We start from the raw sequence: 27,482 nt of genomic DNA, 5'->3' as shown, positions 1-27,482 counted from the left end.
CCACATTTACAGCCCCTCCATGTTTGGAGGCCATAATAATTTGGATAAACTAAGGATTTATTACAGCCAGTTTACTTTAGACAAGTCAGGGGATGGATACTTGAACATTTCCAAGTCGGTATGTTCGTGCATGTCCAGAGCAGGCAGGTCTCCGAGACCATGACAATGAGGGAAGCCAAGACGACAGCCACATGACTCTCGTGGAGTTACAGGTTTCTCTGGCTGTGACTGGCTAACTGTGGCAATTGCAATGTTTTGTCTGTTGCATCACTATTTCCATAACGTCATGACAGAAAGAGGCATCATCTTAAAAAAGTAAATATGAAACTTCAGCTACTAGTCAGAAAACAGATGTAACTTGAGCCTAGATCTGAGGTCTGCTTATATGAAGGGTATGTATGGCTGTAATTCAGGTATGTTTAATGGGATATTTTTGTTCAGCTCCTTGAATTAAGTCAACACAGCAAGCACACAGTTCCATTTTAACTCCACTGTGGTGGTGCAGAGGCAAAATTATATCTGGGTTACTGTCTAATTACTTATGGACCTGATCGTTTGTGTCCAGGATTTATTATTTTTCCACCAGTTTTTTTTTTTTTTTTCTGATGCTGCATCACTATACTGTGTGGGGTTTACTAGCTGTGCCTTTCCAGTGCAGACACAAATAATTTACCCTCTGCAAACTGAATTTTACGATGCATCATTCTGTTTACCATTGTAAAGTACATAGTATCAGGAGGCACTGGAAACTTTTTTGTACAAGTCTTTTTCTTCCCAACAAAAGCGTTATTATTAACTGGCTACATTTTACACTGTGCACAAAGAAACGTGTGTCTCAGCTTTCTGCTCAGTGTTCTGTTATGCAGCCAGCGGAACTCGTGCATATGAATGAACTGAGGAGTCTTACGCCTTCCGTTTAAAGCACTGCACTCAGCATTTTATCTGGAGATTGCAGACAGGAAGGAAATGACACCAAATGAAAAAAATCCAGCTCAGCGGAGCAGCTGCTTCATTACATACCTGTTTCATAGAAAAGAAACACGGGAAAGCTCTTGAAAATAAAACGCAACAAAGTGAATGATGAATGTAAGAAGTGCAGCAGCACTGGCTGCGTTTATTTAAAAAAAACAAACATCTGGATGAGTGATGAATGGAAGAATCTTCACATTACTCAGCAGAAACAATGAGCTTTTCTACTTCCATTGTCTTCGTTAATGTGCTAAACAATTTCACAAATTCTTGAAGAGCATTTAATAAAGGACAGTGCAATTAAATTTATGTGCAAATCATTTGCAATGCACTCTGATCTGTATTGTGCGATTCTACAAAGACATTTCAGACATTTAGTTTCCTGATGCATCAACAAAAATACGAAGGTCAGACAAAATTAAACATGGTTAAATCAGTTCAAACTGACATAATAAGCAAGCTACACTTCATTACTGTGTACACAGAGAAGGTGCAGGAGTTTCTTTGTTTTACAGTGCGGAGTGCAGCGTCGGTCCACAAGCCTTCCTCAGCTTTTTATTCATTCTCCAAAAAAGGGAGAATGTGCACGTGAGGCACCATCTGTGTCAAAGGAGGTTTAAAAACAAACAAACACTAAAATTACTAACTGGATTCCAGTCAATTGCCACCACTGTGATGGGAAAAAACCAGAAGATCAGTGGAATGGAAATCAAAGACGGGTGAGCACATGAGAATTTTCTGAGTTGGAGGGCACGGTGTGCATAGTGAAGGAGGGGGGCAGGGGGGGAGCACAGCCTCACTGGTGACCTGGAACTGTTAGCAAAGCCTCCTCTGACAGTCGTGACACCTCTACGTTCTGTTCGACAAAGAAACACAAAGAGGAATCAAAACACATTAAAGCTGCTGTGCACACATGAGCCGCTGACTCGGCCAGACTCATGTTCAGCACCAAAGTTTTAATTCCCATGTCTGTCGTCAGCGTCTAAACTGAGAAGAAATGAAACCAACTGCAGCATGAGTCATTCAGCGCTTTGTAACATTCAGTGTTGAATATTAAGAATGAACCTCCTGAATAAGGAAGCATTTTTCCTGTGACAGACGCCTCAAGTGTAAAATACACAGTGACACTGGAACAGAGCCCGCGTGTGTTTATTTATGGGGTGTGAGGGACAAACAAAATGTGAGTCACACTGTGACAGACTGAGGTAACGTATGAGTAACAAACATGAATTTTGATATCCATTCCTGTCAGTTATTGCCCTGTACAAACCCGATTAATTCATTCGTTCCTTGGCAGCTGATGTCCGATGAGTCCTTCGGAAAGTTTTGTGCATGCTCAGAAAGTAGAGTGGACATCAGACAAAGCTTCCCTGGTGGTGGCACATTTGTTTGTACAACCCCAATTCCAATTAAGTTGGGACATTGTGTAAAATGTAAATAACAGAATACGATTTGCAAATCCTCTTCAACCTATATAACCACAATGACAGGATATTTAATGTTCAAACTGATAAACTTTATTGTTTTTGTGCAAATATTTGCTCATTTTGAAATGGATACCTGCAACACGTTTCAAAAAAGCTGGGACAGTGGTATGTTTACCACTGTGCTACATCACCTTTCCTTCTAACAACACTCAATAAGCGTTTGGAAACTGAGGACACTAATCATGAGTGTCATGATTGGGTATAAAAGGAGCATCCCCAAAAGGCTCAGCCATTCACAAGCAAAGATGGGGCAATTATCACCGCTTTGTGAACAACTGTGTGAAAAAAATAGTCCAACAGTTTAAGAATAATGCTTCTCAATGTTCAATTGCAAGGCATTTAGGGATTCCATCATCTACAGTCCATAATATAATCAGAAGATTCAGAGAATCTGGAGAACTTTATACACGTAAGCGGCAAGGCCGAAAACCAACATTGAATGCCCATGACCGTTGATCCCTCAGGCGGCACTGCATTAACACTGGATATCATTGTGTAAAGGATCTTACCACATGGGCTCAGGAACACTTCCTAAAACCATTGTCAGTTAACATAGTTCGTCGCTACATCTACAAATGCAAGTTAAAACTCTACCATGTAAAGTGAAAGCCATACATCAACAACATCCAGAAATGCTGCCGCCTTCTCTGGGCCCGTGCTCATTTGAAATGGACAGACACAAAGTGGAAAAGTGTGCTGTGGTCTGATGAGTCCACATTTCAAATTGTTTTTGGAAATCATGGACATCGTGTTCTCTGGACCAAAGAGGAAAAAGACCATCCAGACTGTTACCAGTGCAAAGTTCAAAAGCCAGCATCTGTGATGGTATGGAGGTGTGTTAGTGCCCATGGCATGGGCAACATACACATCTGTGATGGCACCATCAATGCTGAAAGGTACATCCAGGTTTTGGAGCAACACATGTTGCCATCCAAGCAACGTCTTTTTCAGGGACGCCCCTGATTATTTCAGCAAGACAATGCCAAGCCACATTCTGCACGTGTTACAACAGTGTGGCTTCGTAGTAAAAGAGTGCAGGTACTAGACTGGCCTGCTTGCAGTCCAGACCTGTCGCCCATTGAAAATGTGTGGTGCATTATGAAGCACAAAATATGACAACGGAGACCCCGGACTGTTGAACAACTGAAGTCATACATCAAGTAAGAATGGGAAAGAATTGTGGTGTATTCAATTGAAAATAGGTTGAACACAATTTGCAAATCATTGTATTTGGTTTTTATTCATATTTCACATGCATTATCTGTTCATCTTTGTTAGTGCTGTACACCCACATTTGGTGGTTGTCCTCTCATTCCACCGGAGACTGACTGATCAGGTGATTTTTGCCACCACACAAATTATATCAGTCAGTTATTAATCAGTTTAAGAGCAAAATCAGTGGTCAAAATTTTGCACGGATGCTTTTATTTTTACACACCCCCAAACAGAGACGGTGGCAGAAGACATCATACGCATTATCCTTCTTACTCATGATAACGGCAACATGACACTTAACTAAACTGACTAAACCAATTGAACTGCAAAAACACAATAAATCAATAACACTAACAACACTCTTAAACTAACAGGAACTACAAAAACATTTAAAACTCCAAAACTCTGAACTTCCATGGTGCACTGCAGCACAATGTCCATTGTTCACTGTTGTTAACTAATATCTCCAAAAATATTAGTCCTATCAACTTTCCATTTTCGCAGCGTTCATCCTTGACCCAAAATACATAAGCATACCAAACAGTAAATGTCAGCTCTCCTCAGTTTCTCTATGATCGAAGCCACACACACACACACACACACACACACACACAAACACACAGAGGCCACTTGGGCATTATAATTTGTCTTACAGGTTACATTTGTTTTGATGCATGTGATTGCTAACATTTTTTGATGGGCCTACCTACTGTTTGTTTGATGTAGGTGTTCCCCCCTCATTTGTAAGGATTTTCAGCTTGTGCTGGTGTTGCACGATGGTTTAGTGGTTAGCAATGTTGCCTCACAGCAAGAAGGTCCTGGAATCACTTCCTGCCTGGTCCTTTCTGTGTGGAGTTTGCATGTTCTCCCCGTGTCTGTGTGGGTTTCCTCCGGGTACTCCAGTTTCCTGCTACTACCAAAAACATGCTTAATTAGGGTCTGCTCCTTTCACTGCTCCTGACCAAGGCAGCATCTACATCTGCAGTTGGTCCTGTGAGCTGGACTGCGGCTGCCCACTGCTCCTAGTGGTTGGATTCTGTCTAACTAATTAGGATGGGTTAAATGCAAAGAACAAATTTCGATGCATGTATGCATAATGGCAATAAAAGCCGGCCACCATAGAAACAACCCCCTTTGACACCGGTGGTGAGCTGTATTGGACCATCCTGTTTGTCAGACCTTGCTTACCTCAAGCGGGTTCACTGCACTGAGTGTGTTTGAGTTATTATTTTTACAGGTATGCTGACTGGATATTGTGGGAAAAAGAAAAAGAAGAGGAAAAAAATGTGATCCAATCTAAGTCTTTTACTGCACCTCTAAGTTATTTTCTGGCCTATCTATGTTTTCCTTCAAGGGAGTAGAGTATTTGTTTCCCAGTTTGAGATGATGTTTTATTAGATGGTGAGGCTAGTAAAGTACTTCCAGGCACATATATTTATTAAGAGATTACTTATTTTAAGACAGTGAAAACTGGACGGGAAAGCCACTGGCAGAGAATAAAGGTTCCAGTATGGATGTCGTATCAGACATAGAAAAGTGTGATCCTGCCATCTCTACTTGTTATACGCACCGCTGGTTTTTTCCGGTGTGTATCGACTGCTTCCACATTGAGGTAGATGCACTCCACCTTACAGCCTGGACACGCACAAAGATACTAATTATACTTTGAAAACATCAAGACAATGCCTCAATAAGGAGCCAAGGCATGGACTGTGTGCAAATTGGAGACCAATCTTACCATAGGCCACCGGTGTTAGCTTCAGCACAGTGTGCAGTGGGCAGTTCAGGTACGGCAGCTCCTCTGAAAACAAAACAGTGACAAGTGAACTACAAGAGTGAACAGGTAACATTATCATACATGCAAAACCCAATATACACATCTAATCTTCCATGCTCAAAGAAATGGTTTATTTGATTACTTCAATGCACTGGTGTTTAAAAGAATTTTATGATAAGCTGATACAAGTCAAACCCCCGCCACTTTAAGCATTTTTCTTTGTCTCACATGCCTGGAAAGTCCTCACCATCTCAATTAGGTCCTTCAGACTTTATTTTCAGTAAATGCTTCTGGGCAGCATTAGCATGGCAAAAATTCTTCATGCATTTTACACAATGAATAGTCACTGACTGACCTCATACGCTGTCAAGGTGCGCGCTGCCTCTCAATTTAGCGTTTTGGGATTGAATGTCAACTCAACATTTAGCATTTCCCGTTTTAGTCTCAACTTGCCACTGAATTCCCGTGTGATCTCCTATACTGTCAATCCAGGAAGTGTTGAAAATTTGACATTTACCGTTTCACTGTGGACTCAAAATTTGGCACTTCCTGTTTGGGACTCTCTGTGCCATGAGCGAGCTTGCGTCACTTGCGCCTCGCTTCAGTCATATAATATAATATATAACAGCCTACACCCCTTTCAGGAGGCAAAATAGCCAGCCACCCAGACCATCAAAGCCTGGCCTGAAAATGCGCTCACCCAGCTGCAGGACTGCTTTGCCAGCACAGAGTGGAGCATTTTTGAAGATCAAGATCTGGACACGCACACAGAGTCTGCGTAGATAACATCGCCTAGGACAGATGCATCCGGGTCTTTCCAAACAGGAAGCCCTGGATGACAAAGGAAGTCCAGACCCTGATCAGAGCTTGTAACCCAGTCCTCAGGATGGGAGACAGAGCTTTATACAGCACCAGGGGTGACCATAGGAGGGGCATCAAACAGGCTAAGGACTCTTACAAAAAAAAAAACAGAGCGATACCCGACATACAATAACCCACGTCAGATGTGGAGGGGCATCCAGACCCTAACCATCTACAAAGGCCACCCCCCTCCAACATCTTCCAGCATTTGCAGCACACTGGCAGAGGAGCTAAACGGCTTCTTTGCCTGGTTCAAGAACACCACCCCAGACCTGTAGTCACTGCCACCCCCTGGTTCCAGTGTCTACCTCACCTTTCTGTCTAAGAGCAGTGAACTCCAAGAAAGCTGCTGGCCCTAACGGCATCCCGGGGGCGGTGATTAAAGCATGTGCAGACCAACTGACAGGGATCCTTACCAAACTCCTCAACCATCATCCCATCCCCAAAAAACCTGCTACAGACAGCCTGAATGATTAAAGACCCATTGCCCTGACATCTGTAATTATGAAATGCCTGGAGTGATCAGTCTCCCAGCACATCAGAGATTGCCTCCCACCCTCCCTCAATCAATCCCCACCAGTTTGCTTACAGGGTAAACCCGTGTAAGGTGGACATCATTGCCCTCACTCTCCACACAGCGCTGAGCCACCTGGAGAACAAGAGCTATGTGTGAATGCTATTCATGGACTACAGCTCAGTGTTTAACACCATCATACGGTAAATGTCATCCTTACTTATCAATCAATCAAGTTTATTTATATAGCATCAAATCACAACAAACAGTTGCCCCAAGGCGCTTTATATTGTAAGGCAAGGCCATACAATAATTACGTAAAAACCCCAACGGTCAAAACGACCCCCTGTGAGCAAGCACTTGGCGACAGTGGGAAGGAAAAACTCCCTTTTAACAGGAAGAAATCTCCAGCAGAACCAGGCTCAGGGAGGGGCAGTCTTCTGCTGGGACTGGTTGGGGCTGAGGGAGAGAACCAGGAAAAAGACATGCTGTGGAGGGGAGCAGAGATCAATCACTAATGATTAAATGCAGAGTGGTGCTTACTTGCATACATGTTCAAATCATAAAGACTAACGCAAATGTGTTGGAGTTGAAGGTTTGTTTGTGGTCTTCGTGAGGACTCCTGTCTCAAACCCTGCAGTCTTTAGGAGGTTCAGATGCAGGGACTGACCAGCAGTTTTGTCCAAGAAATAGGCCAGCAGGCAGCGCATTACAGCCTGGTGACAGATGACCAACACGTTCTCCTGCCTCTCCAGCTCCATGATGACCGGCTCCAACCGCTGCACCAAATCTTCGTATGACTACAAAAAACAAAACACACACACACACACACACACACAAAGAGATAAGTGAGACATACAAAAACTAAAATGTTTTAGGCTTCAGCCTAAGTGAGAATAATGGAGCAGGTAGCTGAATGGATAAGGAGCTACACTGTCTCAGTCCACCCAGCTGTAAATGGGTACCAGCCTCAGCTGGGGAGGTAACCTGTGTCAGAGTGGTGTCCCATCTGGCAGGGGAGTGGCGGAGGGCGGGGGGATACACTCTCATGTAGCTGACAGGCACCACCATTAGCTGCTTTGACTGTTTTTCCACCAAGGACACCATTTTCACTCATGTGTTTGTTAGTTCCACAAAAACTAATGAAACTCATAAAACGTGGTGCACATGCTGGGTTCAGCTTAAAACAGAAATCACTACCACAAACAGGCATGGACAAAGGTGGGGCTGCTGAAACTGCGCAGCCCTGTGACACCTTGATTTATCCAACGTATGCTGACAGCCCTGTTTCCACTGAGTGATTCGGGTCGGTACTGCACGGTGTAATGCGGGTCAGAAGAGTGCTAGCTAGCTTGGTTTGCGTTTCTACCACTGTTGCGTATGCTGTTGCGTGATGTCTCCGCTCCACACGGAGGCAAACCAGAGTAATTTAACATTAGTTTATTTTAGTCTTGGTGGATCATGGGATTTATTTTCATCACAGCAGAATGCTGATAAGTTAACTGATGGCTGTGGTAAACGCTGCCATGAATGAATGAAAATGCTGTGACTCTTTCAACTTTTAAGTGCCAGTCATAGCCTGATTGGTCCCCCCCAGATTGGTCCTTCTTCTGATCAAGGGCCTCGCAGGGTGTGACCCGCTCTGGGGACAGCGGCATGTGCGGAGTTTGACTGGGGCAGTACACCTGTGAAAAGCAGGGAGGACAGAAACCTCCCGTGGAGCAGAAGGGCAAAAGCTCGCTCGATCTTGATCTTCAGTATGAATACAAACTGTGAAACTGTGGCCTCACAATCCTTCTGACTTTTTGAGTTTTAAGCTGGAGGTGTCAGAAAAGTTACCACAGGGATAACTGGCTTATGGCAGCCAAGCGTTCATAGTGACGTCACGTTTTGATCCTTCGATGTCGGCTCTTCTTATCATCATGAAGCAGAATTCACAAATCATTCACCCACCCACCACATGCACGAGTCGGGGGTGGCATGAAGCCCTGTGGTGGAATGACAATGAGAGACACGCAGTCATAATCCCACAGGTGGCAGCTTCACGTCTGTCTGTGTGAATGGGTGAATGCAAAACATCATTGTAAAGCACTTTGAGCATCTGGTGATGATGGAAAAGTGGTATATACACTCAACAAAAATATAAACGCAACACTTTTGGTTTTGCTCCCATTTTGTATGAGATGAACTCAAAGATCTAAAACTTTTTCCACATACACAATATCACCATTTCCCTCAAATATTGTTCACAAACCAGTCTAAATCTGTGATAGTGAGCACTTCTCCTTTGCTGAGATAATCCATCCCACCTCACAGGTGTGCCATATCAAGATGCTGATTAGACACCATGATTAGTGCACAGGTGTGCCTTAGACTGCCCACAATAAAAGGCCACTCTGAAAGGTGCAGTTTTATCACACAGCACAATGCCACAGATGTCGCAAGATTTGAGGGAGCGTGCAATTGGCATGCTGACAGCAGGAATGTCAACCAGAGCTGTTGCTCGTGTATTGAATGTTCATTTCTCTACCATAAGCCGTCTCCAAAGGCATTTCAGAGAATTTGGCAGTACATCCAACCAGCCTCACAACCGCAGACCACGTGTAACCACACCAGCCCAGGACCTCCACATCCAGCATGTTCACCTCCAAGATCGTCTGAGACCAGCCACTCGGACAGCTGCTGAAACAATCGGTTTGGATAACCAAAGAATTTCTGCACAAACTGTCAGAAACTGTCTCAGGGAAGCTCATCTGCATGCTCGTAGTCCTCATCTGGGTCTCGACCTGACTCCAGTTCGTCGTCGCAACTTCGCACAGCCATTGAAGAGGAGTGGACCAACATTCCACAGGCCACAATTGACAACCTGATCAACTCTATGCGAAGGAGATGTGTTGCACTGCATGAGGCAAATGGTGGTCACACCAGATACTGACTGTTATCCCCCCCCCAATAAAACAAAACTGCACCTTTCAGAGTGGCCTTTTATTGTGGACAGTCTAAGGCACACCTGTGCACTAATCATGGTGTCTAATCAGCATCTTGATATGGCACACCTTTTGTATGAGTTCATCTCATACAAAATGGGAGCAAAACCAAAAGTGTTGCATTTATATTTTTGTTGAGTATAAATGCAGTCCTTTTACTATTTACCAATACATCCTACTGAACGATCACTCAAACACAACACATTCAGATCGTAATAAGTGGAAAAATCCATAGTCTGTCAATCTTAACATCTGCTCGAACAGGATTTGCCAAAGTCTGACATCAGCACCGTCTAACCAGTGACCATAACAAAGTTCCTCTGAGATTAATGGAGAGGTAATGGGATGGACGTAAAATGAGAACAGAGGCAATGGGCACTCTGACCCACATTAAACAACCTGAACCCAAGTGTTTCACACACACATTAATTATGTCTTTGTTGAAAGCACTCTCAGCCAAATCTGTCTGAGATGCAGCTCTTCTAAGCAGAGGCTCATTAGCAGAGCATAAGGCCGCTAGCCATGTAGACTCCTTTTAATTGCAGCTACGTGATTGTTTGTGAAACATTATGAAACTCCAAATTTCCAACAGATGGTGCATGCGAGCGTGACTGTGATGCTTTTCAGCAGTAACAGAACCACGTCAGAATGTTGGATAAAACGTAAGACAATACAATTAAAAATATTTGAGGGTGACCAGGGTTCTGACCTCTCCCTTGGGGTATCGATAGCGGTATTTGTCCTGGTCCCTCAGCGCAAACTCCAAAGGATAGTGTTCCTGGATCTCCTCATATGTCAACTCCTCACATACACCCTACAAATGAGATTACAAAATTAACACACAAATTAAAGCCATTTTCCTCTGTGCAGGGACACAGGCAAACAGGGGTTCCAAGGAGCAGTGACTGAAGTACTTACTGCATCAATCTCATTCAGCACTTTCCACTGTTCGTATGGAACACTGAGGGCCTCGGCCGTTTGGATGGTTCTCTTCATCTGACTGGTCCAAACCTTCAGGTCAGGGATGCCCTGAGTCTGGATAAAATGGCGCAGTGACTTGGCAAACTAGATGGAGAAAAAAGAAGATTGTCACATTTTTCCCCCTCCCCACCTCCCCTCAGATTAACAAAGATGAAATGGTTGTACCTCCTTTCCTCTGGTCGTAAGCCCAGAGTCTCCTCCAATGCAACCCTTAACGTTCAGTTCGCTCTCGCCATGGCGGCACAAGTATATGGAGCGTGGTGTGATGTGGATATTCATGAGGTAGTAGACGATCCGGCTCTGGATGTGGTCCAACACTCGGTTTACCAGGTAGCGCTGACCCACATCCATGATCTTAAGGTAGGAGAGATCCCTAAAAGGAAAAAGATATCATCAGATATCATTCTGTCTCGGTGTGTTTACAAAACAAACCACAATTCTCAGAAGCACAGCATAATTCAATAAGTAAGAAAACACCATTCCGCAAGCCTGAAGCAAATAACAGAACCTACCATATTCTGTACTGCTGAGCTCACCTCAAACCTCTGCAAGGTCTCAGCAAATAAAATCTACAGCAACAAGTTTCATCATGATCTATAAAGTCCTTGTGGCATTATGCCCCCTGTACACAGGAAGGGGGTCTGTTTTGAGTCTGTTGTGTGGCTTAAAATGCACCCGATGCGCAGAGGTGACGTGAAAACACCTGTCTGTGTAACTGCTTCAGCGGTCCTTGAGCATGTTGTTGTCTCACATGGAGATTATGCGCTACAGTGTGGCGTCAGCTAAATCTGCAGAAAAATTACATCATTGGATAATTAACACCTTTTACTAGAATTTTTATGGCCGGAAAACAACTGACCCATGAAAAATAAAAACTGATTTTCTTTAAAAACCATTGCAGGCACTGGAAAAAGTTGCATTTCACATTGCATTTCTTCAGCCACAACAAGCACTTAAAGTATTTCCAGATGTCGTTTTCCAAAATAAGGAGGCTTTAATCGGATGGGTTTTTGTCAGGCTGTGATGATGAATCTGACTGAAACAATGCAACAGGTAAAATTAAGAATTTATATTTACTCCGTGTGTGAATGGTGTTAATATTTGAAACAGTCTGAACTGTATGAATGATTGTGTGAGGACTGCAGTTTTTATTTTAGCTGCGGAGCCAATCAATACACAGCAGCTGGTTAGCATCTCCCTTTTGTTACCTTTCCATTATTTTTTGTACCCCAGTCAAAGGGTGCCAAAAACGTTGTACGGTACGGGTCAGTTATTTGGGCTCCCGCACCAAAATCTGGATGTGGAAATGTACAAACAGCGTGCCCTACTGACACAGACTGCTCAGTGAAATGAGGCTTTAGATATTGCTTTAAAAAAAAAAAAGGATATTGCTTCACATCCCAATTTAGTTATACAGAAAAGTTAATGAAACTATATATTTTTATATGGCTCATCAATTCCACTTAGTACAAAATTGTCATAAAACTGGCACAGAGTATCACTGATTAAACATTTTAGTTATTAAAATTATATATATTAGTAGTAGTACTAATAGTAGTAACATGAAAAATATCTTTAAAAATGAACTTTTACTCTAGATTTGGGTTCTTGTTGGCCTAATTTCTCACAGTATTGCAAGACTTGCGCAATACATATTGCAGCACATGATCACACATGACAACGGTCTACTGCCCAACACTATCATCCACAGTTAAAACTCTCACTTCAACCAGATTATTGACTAGCACTCAAAGTCCAAACGAGAATGAGGTAGAGTGTAGTCCTATATACCTCCCCAACTCACCCCAAATTTTTACTTATCAAAGTTCTGTCCATTTTTATACATCTGTCATGAGATAAATTCAAAGCCAAAAAACAAAAAAACAAACAAAAAACAAACAAACTGATTTTCAGATACCGCAGCCAAAAATGAAATTTAACTCATCTTTCATTATTTACTACATTTCCTTTACAGAAGTTTTGGATGCAACATCATTTACACAATTCACATTTATTGGAGGAGCAGTTATGTTTTTGTACAAAAAATAAATTAGATATAATTTCACACCAACATCTGATTATTTGTGTTTGGCAGTATACCTTGGTAATTTATGGTGTGAGTTCGAAGCTGACTGAGTGAACACTACATCATAGTACAGCTCATTTTTGAGTTATCACACATTTCACCCCATATAAGGATGGCAGAAGTGAGTGACATCAGCGTGTACTTTTGCTTGTAGTGTTATGATATGTGTGGAAGTACTGAGGCATCATCTGGGGGAGAATGAGGTGGGACATGCCATCCAGATGATTGAGGACAGTCTGCCCCAACTTCAGGTTGCAGAACAACTAGATTTGGCACACAGTGTGGTTTCACAACTCTGGAGTCTTTACCAGGAAACTTGTGGATACTCCAGGAGTCCAGGCCAAGGGAGGCACAGCGTTACGACGCCACAACGGGATCGGTACATCACCCAGTCAGACCCGTGGAATCTTTTTGCTATGACTGTTGTGTGGGCCGCCAGAAGAGGAGGTACTGCTGGCCCACCACCAGAGGGCGCCCTGCCTGAAGTGCGGGCTTCAGGCACGAGAGGGCGCTGCCACCTCACAGGAACAGCCGAGGTGACAGCTGTCACTCATCAACTATGACAGCTGTCACCGATCATCTGCACTTCACCCCGAATAAAAGCAGGATGACACCTCCACCACGTCGCGGAGATATCGTTCTTCTATGGAGGTAACATTCTCAGCCTGAATCTGTGCCGTACTGTGTGTAGTAAACTCGTTTTTGCAGCTGTTTTCCTGCGGAGTGTACTTTCTGGAGATTGGCGGGACCGGCGACAGCTTCGCTTTACACCCCCACCAGATAAGTGTTTGAGACAGACGCTGCACGAGTATGTGTTAGAGGTGGAGGTTGAACTCCCACCGTTGTTGTTACTGGGTGTACACACACCCACACTTGACTGTCTTTGCTTTTCGCCAGCAGTACCAGATCCGACACGCGGAGACGGTGGCCACCTGAGGGACTCGGGACCTGGCGGCTCCAGTATCCTTCGGGTTCGGTGGCGGAGGAAATCGTGTGGTTCCGGTTCTTCTTTAGACGGACGTCTCCTATCGTCGAGCCTGCCCACACACCTTTATCCATTGACTTTGTATTCATTCTATAATCTGCTGTGTGTGGTTGTGGCATTCACAACAGTAAAGTGTTCAAATTTAACTCCTTCTATTGTCCGTTCATTTACGCCCCCTGTTGTGGGTCCGTGTCACTACACTTTCACAACAATGACCCATTCATCCAGAGTGACTTCTAGCACACCACAGGTGTCAGACTAGCCCCTCTAGACCATCCGCAATAATCTACAAGAGATTGATTTTAGTGCAAGGAGACCATCATGCAGCATTATTCTGACCCAACACCATTGTACTGAGAAGTGACAGTTCACCAGAGACCACCTCAATTGGCGTATCACTCAGTGGGCCCTGTACTGTGGTCTGACACTAGCCTGTACTATTTTGACTAATGATGGACATTCCAAGGTCTGGAGATGGCCAGGTGAATGTTATGCTGCATGCAACATCGTTCAGGTGGATGGTTATAATGGGACTCATTGATGGTATGGGCTGGTGTCTGCACTGATGCCAGAACTGACCTGTATATCCTCAAAGGTGGAACCCTGAACACTCTACAGTATCGTAATGACATACTAGAACCAATCGTGATACCGTTTGCTGCTGCTGTGTGAGCTGTGTTAATATTCATTTTGGATAATGTTCGCCCTCACACTGCTCGCATCTCCATGGACTTCCTTGAGGAGGAAGGTACTGAGGTAATGGAGTGGCCAGCCAGGTCCCCAGACCTGAACCTGACTGAACGTTGTTGGCACCTTCTTGGGAGGTGAATTTGTGCCTTTGAACAGCCTCCAAAGACAGCTGCACAGCTCAGGTGATTGTTAAGAAATGGCATGCTATATCCCAGAATGCCTATGACAGGATTATCGAGAGCATGCCAAATCCGATGCCAGGAGTGCGTAAATGCTAGAAGGGGCATTTATTAATGTTTAAAGTTGGTCTAATAAATGTTCTTTTGGCATATCTAAAACAGAAACAGAATGATCCGCACAACCACAGCGCTCCCATACAAAAAAGCTTTATTTAACAAAACCTAATGTTTCGGGCAAAATGCCCTTCATCAGACCAAATTTATTTATTATTATTATACTATTATAATTTATTTATTTATTTATTTAGGGCAGTGTGCGGATCATTCTGTTTATATTTTTGGTACAACTTTTCGTGATGCAACATGCCTTTTACGTGTTTTTGATGTGCGTGTCTTCGCTGCATCACTTTTGTCATATCTAGCCATTTTGTTTCACTTGTAATTATATAACATAACCTAAAATTTGTACCTGTTCCTTCAATAAATCTGAGTGGAGTATAATTAAATGTCACAAGACAGTGCTTTATGATGAAATATTATTATTTCATCATAAAGCAATTCAGATGAAAGCAAATAAATCACCCTGCTGTTAAAATACACCAGCGACATACTAATTTGACACATTTTGCCCAGCAACACCTTATTACTCTCCATACCACATCCATCTCACCTATCCAGAACTTCATCCAGAGTCTCGTAGGAGTTTTCATAACACTTGATTCTCTTCATAAAGTCTTCCACTGCTTCCTCTGTGTTACAGTCTGTGTAGTCGGGACTATCCAGCTTCACTTGCTGTACAAACCAGAGCAGATTGAGATCAGCAGGGAAATTAGGTAATTTTCTACAGATGTAAACAGACACACCTACAAAACTCACCACTATGTTCCCCTGTATAACATCTGGATCTTCACATACCGACTCCACAAAGAATACCTGAGTTCAGAGAGAAAATGGGAAACAAATCGGGCTTTCTGTGACCTTTGTCTAATGAAGCATCCTCACTCAGAATTGTTACCCAGCAAATTACCCTAAGGCCGTTCTGCTCTGCAAACTGGATGATGGTGTCTCGCCTTTCTCTGGTGGTGTTTGTTGCATCAAAAACCTGAACAACACACAATGACATTAAGCATTAACAATCTTTTGGCATCAAACATTTCCACACCAATGCTCCAATCACAGCAGACTTAAAATCACCAGCTCAGATGTTTCTTGGCCCACCCTCTTGTCTTTCCACCTTCCTTCCATAGCTCCAGCCATCCAAAGCCTTAATTTTTTTTTTTTTTTTTTTTTTTTTTTACAAACACTGCATTTCAGTCCTCACTTTCTCCTAAGGGATGCCAAGATGTTCCCAAATGGGATAAAGGATCTCTCCAGTCTTGTGTTCTGGCTTGACCTGAGATCTATGCCAAGGTGGACGGTGGTTGGAAAACCTCCAGAGAAAGCCTTTATCAGCTTACTGAACCATCTTAACTGGCTTCCCTGAATATGATTGAGTAGCATTTCTATATGCCAAGCTTCCTCACCCCATCTCTAATGGTGAGTCCCACCACCATACACAGAAGCCCATTTGTAATGCTTTCTTTTGTCCGTGAGCAATTTTGTCATGAACAATCCATTCTTCATCATTGTAGGTGAGGTTTGGAGTGTAAATTGAGTTTCATGTAATGGGGTGCATACTGCATTAACTCGACCGTGACAGAAAAAAAAGGTGGATCGGCAATGTGTTGTGGGGTGAATATCATTGCAGAGCATATTTTGGACTCAAAATATGCACGATGACCCTTAATTGTAACGAATATTGTCACTACGAGGAGCTATCCGAGGTGCTGACCTGTTCAGCTTGCTGTCTCCCACTTGCTTCTATGTGAGATACAGAACAGAAAACATACACTATGCCACTCAACTGCAGCTCAACCAAGAATGGATAAAAAGAGGAGAGAGAAGACATGCCGAAACCTACAGAACCACCAGAACCTGTTGCAAGACAAGAAACAGTGTGGAAGATGTTTCAGACGGCGGACCACAGTCAAGTGACTTTCCAGTGATAAAAGTGGGCCATGGAAAAACAACCTGAAAGTCTTTGGCAAGTACTGAAGGTTCTCTCCCAGATCGTATTCAGGTCTGTACTCTGGCTGGGTCACTCAAAGACATTCACAAAGTTGTCCTGAAGCCACTCCTTTGATATCTTGGCTGTGTGCTTAGAGTCATTGTCCTGCTGAAAGATGAACCGTCACCCAGTCTGAGGTCTAGATCCTGATCACTTGGTTTTTTTTTATTCTGATCATTCATTCCCAATTCTGATCACTGACCTTTATTCCTGATTCTTTGTTGAACTTTAATGTTTAATCCACATCATTATCCCTACATGGACACAACCTACAGATATGAGGAGGTGGATCCTGCAGATTCATATCTGATCCTGTTTGGTGACCACTGATGGTGATTCCTCATATTTGTTTGTCATTGCTAATCTGTCATCCTGATCACTCATTCATCTTCAACCGCTTACTCCAATTAAGAGTCACGGGGATCCTTATCACTTGTTTTTTTTTTTTTTTATTCTGATCATTCATTCTTAATTCTGTTCACTGACCTTTATTCCTGATTCTTTGCTGAACTTTAATGTTTATTTTATATGCTTATCACCCATCTTTATTTGTGATTGCTGGCCTCTAATCCAACTGCTGACCTCTGATCACTGACATTTCACCATGAAAGTATTCACAGCACTTAATTCACTTTTTTCTACGTTTTGCTATTTTACAGCCTTATTCCAAAATGGAGTAAATTATTTTTTCCCCTCAAAATTCTACAACAACACCCCATAATGACAACAAGAATAAAGTGTTTTTGACATTTTTGCAAATTTATTAAAAGTAAAAAAAAAAACACACACACAAAAAAAACACATGAACATAAGTATTCAGACGCTTTGCTCAATACTTTGTTGATGCGCCTTTGGCAGCAATTACAGCCTCAATTCTTCTTAAATATAACGGTGCTTGACGCACCTTGATATCTTGGTTGTGTGCTTCAGGTCACTGTCCTGCTGAAAGATGAATCATTTCCCCAGTCTGAGTCACTTTTGTAACAGTGATGCAAGTGTAGGGATAAGTACTGATAAGATTTTATCAATATTGATGCCATTATCAATTCCGCTTATCGATCCGATTCCTTATCGATACCTCTTGTGAATTTTCTGTGTACTAAAAGTAGGCTTTACAGGTTTTCTATGTCAACAACATTTTATTGAGTCTTAAAATAAATAAATATGAAATTGGTCAATGGATCCTTGATCTCCGGACATAAATAGAAATAAACAAAATCTGTAGTTTTTGTCAAAAGCATTTCCTTTCAGACATTAATGGCATGAATGTCACTCCATAGCCTCTGAGCTGAGCTCAGCCGGCTGTGCTGCACGTCAGCATCAATGTAATTCACAAAGAATGCAGGACATCTCATTTTAGGAGGAAAAAAACATTTTAGTTGATTGTAGTTTATTGTCTGTGTTACAATGTTTGGAAAGAGGTGTCATTTGATTTAAAACAGCAATTCGCTTTGAAGTTATTAATTCCGGCCGGACTCTAACTTGATTCGGCAAAGAGCGGTGCTGCATTTGGAGCCATGTTAAAGGAACGGAGGACGATTCTCATTTCTTGCCCACAACAAGACAAGAGTCCCAGTTCATAAAAGTGACTAATGATTGACATCTTTAAATGGGTTTGGGGTTAAGAAGCGGACTTGCCGCTTCTGAAAAGCATCGAAGCAGAGAACCAACGAAACAACGGGTCGAAGCACTGCTTTGTTGGTTCAAGCTTTAAAGCGGAGCCGTTACAGAAGCAGTTGATTGCAGACCTGCTGCAGGGTCTGTGAAGTCACACAGGTAAGGTTGTGCTGAAAAAAATTACACCACACAAGGCAAAGTGAACAGTTTTTAAGGTCAATTATAAAAGGTAAAACCAAAAATAGTCAAAAATGGCCAATTATACCCTGGATCCCAGAGGGTGATAATCAATTTAGAGTTTCATTGCATATATTTGGCCTTATTTATTGTCAAGATTATTGGACAACTAATGCACTACTAATACTATCGATAAGTTGACTAATTATTTTCATTAGTAGTCCCAAGTTAAGTCTATTAAGAATGTTACACTTTTCAATTAAATTTGGTAGAAGGGTGAGCCTTTGTATTTATAAAGACAAATTTAAAAATAATACAAATAATTACTTTTTGAAACAACTCTGGACAAAAGCTTTTTTTTTTTTTTTTACTTCGTGACAAGATGAGGATAATCTATATGACTTAAAAACACAACCATTTGTAATATCATCAAAAAATAAATAACCTGAGTTTGTGACATCTTCAAAAACAATTACTCATGGGTTTTGGGGGAGCAAAGCACAGACTGAGTGCCGTCGATGATGTTTTTTTCATTGACTGGAGTCTGCTTTGTGCGCCCTGACATAGTATTTTCTTGAGAGGTTGAGCAGATGTACAACATGACACAATGATATTTGGAGCACCCAAGTTTGAACATTAAAACTTCTATTTGACGGGTTGAAGAAACATGATACAGTGTAGTCATTAAATATTAGCCCTACCGCAACTTGGCCCCCATCTTCTGTGAGGTACTGTCGCACATCGTTCAGTGCTGCTGATGCACACTGCCTGTGAAGACAGAAACAATACTTTTAGAGCTAAAAGCTGCATATGTCTGTTGCTATAGTTACTGATGCTGAAGCTGGCATCCCTGACGGTGGTGAGTAGTGGACAATCTAATAATCTAAGGGGTGTGCTGATGGAATTTTACTACTGCTTTGCTTTTCTTGTACTAGCCCATATGGCAAAGCAAAGTTTGGCTCATCTAGCCAGTTTCCAATAAATTTACACCCACCCATGTCAACAACGGTTCCCCTGCAACTCATCCTGCGGCGTGGAGCAAAGTGAGCTACCTGAACAGCCCCTCCCTATAAACATATGACTGCTGTTGGTTCTGCTCACTATGATCTGCATGACTTTAAAAATAAAGAAATACATTTCAGTAATCCACAGCACCCTGGGCAAAAGTTGGCAAGCTTACTATTGATAAGTGAGGCTTTTTTGCAGAAGGCTTTCACAAAGTACAGTTCAGTGATTTTGCTCTTTGACCAAATAAATAAATAAATAAATATGTTTCTTCCGGTCACCATGATGAACACATACCAGGTTTGGTGACAATCAGGTAATTAGGAAAGAAGTTAATGCACTCGCAAGTTTTTTACAAAGTATGTGCCAGTGACCTATGTGCCAGTGACCTTTGACATTTTGACCCCAAAGACAATACGCTTGTTGAAGTCAATATATTTAACACACATACCAAGTTTGTGATATTTGGGGAGTTAAAAACAATTTATTGTGTGAACAACATTCTTACAAAGTACGCTCCAGTGACCGTGACCGACACCCCCCATCAAAATCAATGTCATTTAGGGTCACTACATGCAATTCATGTACCGTTTGGTGACAATCAGCCCAGTACAACTGAAGTAATCTGGCTCACAATGGAAATGTTGCACAACTGACTCAGTGCACATAGTAACATTTAGCTCACTGGCTGTGCCGTGATAAAAAAAAAAAAAAAAAAAAGAAAAGAAAAGAAAAAGAAAACAAAGCCCAGTTGTAACGCTCCTCAATCTTTCCCAAGATTTCACAATGCAGCGCCACAAAATAAATCTGGCTAAAGTTGCCTGCTCAAGTTGTTTTTTTAAAATAGACACACCAGCTCTTACCGTCTTATCTTTAACCCCTCCTCGTTATCTGGGCTGAAGAACTCAAAGGATTTGTATGTCTTCACACACTCTCTCCTGTACTGGCCAACATTGAACTCTAAAGGAAAAATAGAGGACAATGTCATTACTGCTCTCTAATGCAAACAAGCAAACTCGTCACGAGTTAAACATCTTTATGATGTAGCAGTGAGTTTTTGTTTTTCTACAGCTATGCTTTCTGTCTGACATTTCACATCGTGGAACTCGCACCTTTGGTGGGCACACCGATCCAGTTGAGATAGCGGGTCAGCTTCTTGGAAATGTAAGTCTTTCCCCTGGCAGGAAGGCCCACTGTTACAATCAGGGTAGGACAGTTGGTCATGCAGACTGCAAGGAAAGAGAGGAAAGAAAAGTTCAATCATGTGCTGATCACAGAAATGCAAAATGGGTTTTAGCGTAATATGGTAACAACCATAATTAGTCCTTCAGTCATTACAACTACAGCAATGCCCACTTTAAAATCCAGACGCTGCATTATCACGTATCTTACAATCATTTATAAATATTTGATGTCTTTATTAAGAATGTTCTTATCAGAGTGTGTTCAAATCAAGCATTATCTGATAAAGTCACACACCACACCAACGTGCGGAGCAAAGGTCACAGGACTACCAGGTCACGTCAGCAAAGTTATGCAACACAACCGCAACTTAACTCAAGACCAGACGTCTGGAGAGCCAACAGCTCCTTTCCACACTCCGATGACTGGGTCAGGGAGCGCGATGCCTTTCCTGCATGCCACTTGTGTCATATTTTTCTGTTGTATACTTTGTCCCCATGTACGCACACCTGGGCATTATGGATCTCCCTGCTATTGCAAGTTTAACATGTTAGCTGAGCTTCAAATGAAGGCATGTGCCTCCACTGCACCAAACTGACTGACATACAAATTACCGTATTTTCCGGAGTATAAGTTTTACTAGTTTGGGAGGCCCCTGCGACTTAAACTGTGACGCGACTTATATACCATAAATTCACAAGTTTGTTATTAATAGTAATTATAATGACTATTTATATAGAAATTTCCAAAGAATCAAAGCACTAAACAAATTCAACTTCAATGACAAAAGAATAAATGCCAGAAATAAAAAATACACTACAACAATGCACACAAAACCCCAAATAAAGAGGTCATATCACAGGAAAGGGTGTGACTTATACTCTGGAAAACACTGTAATTAATACTTGGCATTACTAAAAAAAAAAAAAACAAACAAACAAAAAATGTTTTGGCCTGGTGGAGCATCATCAAGTCACCAACAGGCGATATAGTTTGTAAAGGAAATTAAGGCAAAATTGCCAATGGATTGTAACAATGCAACAGCCGATGTTGCCGTTGTGGGAACCAATGTGATAGCCAAGTTAAACTGTCCATGGGCACCTCCTTTGTAAACATTTGCCCTGTGGCAGTGGTACAGTGCCAAAGCTCATAAGATACAAATAATGAATGTTTACGAGTGCAAGTGTAATAATATTAGCATGAGCTGAAAGATGGAACATTCTATTCAATTCAATCTTTGTTCCTACTCTCACCTATGGTCATGACGGTTGGGTCATGACTGAAAGAACTACATCGCGGGTACAAGCGGCCAAAATGAGCTTCCTCAGGAGGGTGGCTGATGTCTCCATTAGAGATAGGGTGAGAAGTTCGGTCATCCATGGGGAGCTTGGAACAGAGTCGCTGCTCTTTTGCGTTGAAAGGAGCCAGCTGATGTGGTTCAAGCATCTGATAAGGATGTCTCCTGGGCGCCTCCCTAGGGAGGTGTTCCAGGCAAGTCCATCTGGGAGGAGACCCCGAGGAAGACCCAGGACTAGGTGGAGAGATTATATCTCCACACTGGCCCAGGAACGCCTTGGGATCCCCTAGACAGAGGTGATCAATGTGGCCCGGGAAAGGGAAGTCTGGGGTCCCCTGCTGGAGCTGTTGCTCCCGCAACCCGAACCTGGGAAAGTGGTTGAAGATGAGTTTGTCAGTCAGGCCTGTCTATTTTGTCACATGATAAATTCACAGGGACACTGGAAATGTGTTTATGCTTTATTGTGTTATCCGTGTATCATTAACATATTCACCTCTGTATAATTAGAGTGATGTTACAGCATACGTATTTTATTTAACTTTTAATGGCATCTGCAGGAGGGCATGCGTGTGCGCATAGATGAGCTTTTGAAAAGACCGGAAGTTACCTTTGACCACGTGTGATGGTGTGCACGCCGACATCTGCTAGAGGCCCTGTAAATCACTCCAGATGTGTTGTCAGGTTACAAAAACAGCTTTTTTCAGTTTTAGAAGTGTTTATTTCTTGCTAGCTTTTACATAACATATGAGAAACATGTTAGATTTACCCAGAAATGCAGCGGTTTCTGAGCGTATTCCGCCATGTTGGATTAGCAGCCAGAGAGAGATCAGCCAGTGCCTCTCTACGCTGTCACCATGTCCTTCCCAGAATTCCTTGTGCAACTCATTATGTTTACCAATACTTGACAGCCCCCCCACACACACACACAAAAAAAGTGGATTTGCATGATTTACAAGAGCCTCATTTCCAGCCTCATGCCATTAATGTCTGAAAGGAGTTTAATGATGTCCAGAGATCAAGGATCCAGTGACCAATTTCATATTTATTTACTTTAAGACTCAATAAAATGTTGTTGACATAGAAAACCTGTAAAGCCTACTTTTAGTACACAGAAAATTCATAGGAGGTATCGATAACGGAATCAATAAGGAATCGGATCAATAAGCGGAACTGATAATTGTATCGATATCGATAAAATCTTATCAATACCCATCCCTAGTCGTGGCTCACTAGAGGCTGCTACGTGGCACATGTGGGGTACAGAGAGGCACACAGAGGCGCCTTAGTAGTGGATACGTGATAGATGAAAACGTGGGTCATTCTTCAAATAATCACTACACACCCATGCGTGGCTCATTATTCATGGCTTATTATTTGGTGGGACCGAGGCTTTACACTAACAACATGATGTCCTTCATTATGAGCCACTGAGGTAACAGAGGCAGGGCTATGACATCATCATTTCAGAATAGTTCTCCACAGGAAGATGTAAATCTGGCATTTTCAGATAAATATTTCACTCATAAAAGAAAATAAACATTCATAAACAGAACTGATTGTTTTACACAAAATCAGTGTAATTATATTTGCCCTTTGACTCAACTCAAACCAGAAAGAAAAGGTGTGTCTTTAGGGAAGATTTAAAAACCTTGATCGATTCCACAGAGCGGATGTGCCAGGGCAGGTTCGTCCAGAGCCTAGGGGGCCACCACCACAAAGGGGTCAAGGAGGCATTCTTTGTGAAACGTCTGAAACCCAGCCTTAACCGGGGAGGGGGTCTGAGACATGCCTTATCCCCTGTTTACAATGGGGTACTCAGATCAAAGCAGTTTCAGTCTTTTGTTCATGGTAAAGAGTCATTCACGTCATCAGCAGAGTCATCAAGGGAGCCATCAGGAGAGGCTTCCGTCCCATCATTAGGAGGGACAGCTGCCCTGTCATTAGGAGGGTGCTAACTAGTACACAATAGGTGCTAATTAGAGCTATTGTTTAGTCACTAGCCTATAGCAGTCTGCCTCTCGGTAGGAGGGGTCTGGTTAGGTTTAAAACTCCAGCTTTTGTGACTTCTTGATTATTCTTCTCTACAAGAGTCAAGACAGAAGTCAGACTACCAGAGCAAGAATTTTAGCTGAGGAAGCTTCTGAGATTTGAAGCGAAATGTCCTCGCGTCAAGCAACCCAGTCCAGTCGAAGATTCAAGCTTCTCTACTATAAAACCTACGAGGTCTGTTAGAAAAGTATCCAACCTTTTTATTTTTTGCAAAAACCTGATGGATTTGAATCACGTGTGCTTGCATGAGCCAACCTTGAACCTTCGTGCACATGCGTGAATTTTTTCACGCCTGTCAATTGCATCAGTTGCTGGTAAGCAGCATTTGTGTGAGGACATGTGTGGTGCTCTCAGTGGATTTTCATTGCAAGGAAAATGACGGAACGACTGGAGCAGCACTACTGCATCAAATTTTGCCAGAAACTGGGCAACAGCCAGGTGGAAACCATTCGGAAGATTCAGACGGCTATCGGTGACGATGCTATGGGCATCACATAGATTAAGGAGCGGTACAACCAGTTTAAAGACGTCTGCACAACGGTGGAGAGCGAGCAAAGCTCCGGTCGGCCATCAACATGCTGAAATGACCAGAACGGTGGAAGAGGTGGGCATCATTTTTCGGAGTCCAGCATGTCCTGAGACTTCAACACGAAGGTACTTTTGCGCCGCCGTCAGCAGCTTCGGCACGAATTTCGCTGCAATTCTTTTCATGGCCAAATCTTCTGTCACAGTGGAATGTGCCGAAAAAGTGCTGATGTCCACCTCTTCCACAATTTCTCGGATAATCACACAACGGTCCCGCATCACCACAGCGTTCACTTTGGAAATGATCCGGTCATTTCAGCATGTTGATGGCCGACCGGAGTGTGACTCGCTCTCCACCGTTGTGCGGTCATCTTTAAACCGGTTGTACTGCTCCTTAATCTCTGTGATGCCCATAGGATCGTCACCGAAAGCATTCTGAATCATCCGAATGGTTTCCACCTGGCTGTCGCCCAGTTTCTGGCAAAATTTGATGCAGTCGCGCTGCTCCAGTCGTTCCACCATTTCCTTGCAAAGAAAAAAATGACGAGACTACACCCATCCTCACACAAAGGCTGCTTACCAGCAAATGACGCAATCGACAGGCATGAAAAAATTCACGCATGCGCACGAAAGTTCAAGGTTGGCTCATGCAAGCACACGTAATTCAAATCCATCAGGTTTTTGCAAAAAATAAAAAGGTCAGATACTTTTCTAACAAACCTTGTATTCTAAGAGCAACCGGGAGGCAGTGCAATGAAGCTAAGACAGGGGTTATATGGTCACGTTTGTGTTTGCCAGTGAGGAGATGGGCAGCTGCAGGTGGTGCAGGAGTGACTGGTTCAGGCCAAAATACAGCGAGTTACAGCAATCCAGTAATGTGTTAATAAAAGCATGGATGACAGTCTCAAGATCTTTACGTGGCAGCAAGCCTTTTACTAAGTCCTCAAATGAAAAAAAAAGCTGCTTTTCACAATCAAACTAACCTGGCAATCAAATATTTCACCACGATTTGACCTAATTTTTCACATGTATGAACGTCATGTCGTTGTACTGTAGTGAGTGTAGTCGATTTCAAGTTGCTGGAATGGAGCGTTATTACTGCCCAAATATCCTGAAGTGGAATTGGAAAGAAGTGAAGTCTGCAATGCCTAAAGAACTACCCGAGGAACAGCAGTGGGGATGGTCGAACCAGTGACCTGACTTGGCTATTAACCCTCAGAGAACACGGGTCCTGGACAAGAACCAAATCATTGATGCTTTTGCTCTCAACCACAACAACAGATGCATTGTGTTCGGGCCCTGCGTTCTCAGGGTGCAGGACTTCTGTGTGTTCCCAGGGTGAATAAAAAGTCTGCCAGTCACAGAGCTTTCTCCTGCCGTGCCCCAGCTCTGTAGAACGATCTCCCAGCACACATTCGGCAGTCGGATACTGTTGAGATTTTTAAGTCACGTTTAAAGACTCATTTGTTTTCTCTGTTTTATCATTAGTATTATGAAGCGTTTTTATTCTTGTATTCTTTTATGGTTGTCTTTCTTTTATGGTCGTTTTTTTTTTGTTGTTTTAAATTTTTAATTGTTTTTTGTGTGAAGCGCCTTGAGACGATTTTATCATGAATTGGTGCTATATAAATTAATACATTTGAATTTGAATTTGTGTTGCTATGAAGACAACGGTAAAACAAAAGATTTTCTCCTCTGCTTGGCATTTTTTCCCTGAGGTTATAGGCTACATGTGTCCGTCTATAGATATTTGTACTGAAGAGTAGCCTAGTTTTGTGTGTGATTTTGTTCATTCTGGATCCCATCAGTGGCTGTCGCAGATGAGAACACAGCCATGTTTGTGCGCACATGGGAACAGAAGTGTAGCAAAGAACACCCTCAAAAAAATACCAAGCTCCCCCATAGCACATGCAGAAAAAAAAAAATCTCTGGAGCCGCCACTGCATGGAAGCATTTTCATGAAAACGGGTGGGAGAAAAATGCAAATAGTACAAAATATGATGATGATGTGGAGTCAGCCATGCAATGGGATGAATAGTGTATTACTGTATTACTGACCAAAAATACAAAAAAACCCTGATATATCTGATTAAGATGAAATGTATGATTTACACCCTTGCTTTGCACATAAGCATCTGGAGAACCTGAAGACTAACAGCCAAAAAATTCTGCACTTGAATCATCTAAAATAAGAAATTTTAAAAGGTGAAAACTGGTCATGTAACGTAACGTTAATGTAACGTTTAACTTTTGTTGTAGTGCAGCAGATAAGTGAAACAATCATGCAAATGGTGATAAAAGCATCACATTTGTCAGAAATACTCCTTAGACACTCCTCTTTTGAAAAAAATGATTGGCCACTTGACTTTTCAATCGGTGGTCAGGTAGGGGTCAATTGAATAATTACACAAAGGTCAAAATTAAAAGATGCTCCACTCATATTGAAAAATATTCCACATTATTTGCCTGATCATAAAGATTCCAAAAAGGTATAGTTTGGACTATCTGTGACCGAATTCTATGGCGTTACGGGATAAAAACAGCAAGAATGGTGACAACGGTCAGTGTCGTTTTGTACAGGGGTCAAAAGTTAAAGCTGCTCCAATTTTGGTAAAAAGTGATGCAAATTATTGGTTGAGCTAATAGGATTAAAAAATGGAATAGTGTTGACAGTGTTGAATGCTTGGTCTCCAAAGTAAAGGTCAATCAAGGTCTACATCTATTGGATACTATGACATGTGACATATGTTACCCCGTAACATGATAAGGATGATACATGGTCCAAACTATTC

The 27,482-nt window shown here is 42.3% G+C and overlaps 1 protein-coding gene and 1 long non-coding RNA gene across 2 annotated transcripts in view; one reads left to right on the top strand and one right to left on the bottom strand.

Annotated features, from left to right (window-relative positions):
- Positions 1 to 27,482, bottom strand: part of LOC117507366 (6-phosphofructo-2-kinase/fructose-2,6-bisphosphatase 4-like) — a 29,550-nt gene that overhangs the window by 1,184 nt on the left and 884 nt on the right. Inside the window, 12 exon segments of the mRNA XM_034167213.1 lie at positions 5,242 to 5,306; positions 5,410 to 5,472; positions 7,494 to 7,623; positions 10,520 to 10,624; positions 10,729 to 10,875; positions 10,957 to 11,164; positions 15,402 to 15,523; positions 15,608 to 15,664; positions 15,759 to 15,833; positions 19,334 to 19,400; positions 20,501 to 20,597; positions 20,750 to 20,866. Of these exon segments, the coding sequence (XP_034023104.1) occupies positions 5,242 to 5,306; positions 5,410 to 5,472; positions 7,494 to 7,623; positions 10,520 to 10,624; positions 10,729 to 10,875; positions 10,957 to 11,164; positions 15,402 to 15,523; positions 15,608 to 15,664; positions 15,759 to 15,833; positions 19,334 to 19,400; positions 20,501 to 20,597; positions 20,750 to 20,866 (1,253 nt within the window).
- Positions 1,212 to 27,114, top strand: LOC117507368. The gene is made up of 4 exons (XR_004559696.1): positions 1,212 to 1,346; positions 11,244 to 11,256; positions 13,687 to 13,689; positions 27,104 to 27,114. It is a non-coding gene; the product is annotated as an uncharacterized LOC117507368 (long non-coding RNA).

This window comes from Thalassophryne amazonica, chromosome 3 (genome assembly GCF_902500255.1).
Source record: "Thalassophryne amazonica chromosome 3, fThaAma1.1, whole genome shotgun sequence".
NCBI lineage: Eukaryota > Metazoa > Chordata > Actinopteri > Batrachoidiformes > Batrachoididae > Thalassophryne > Thalassophryne amazonica.
The sequence above is the reverse complement of the archived record's forward strand: the minus strand, read 5'-3'. Positions and strand labels throughout refer to the sequence as shown.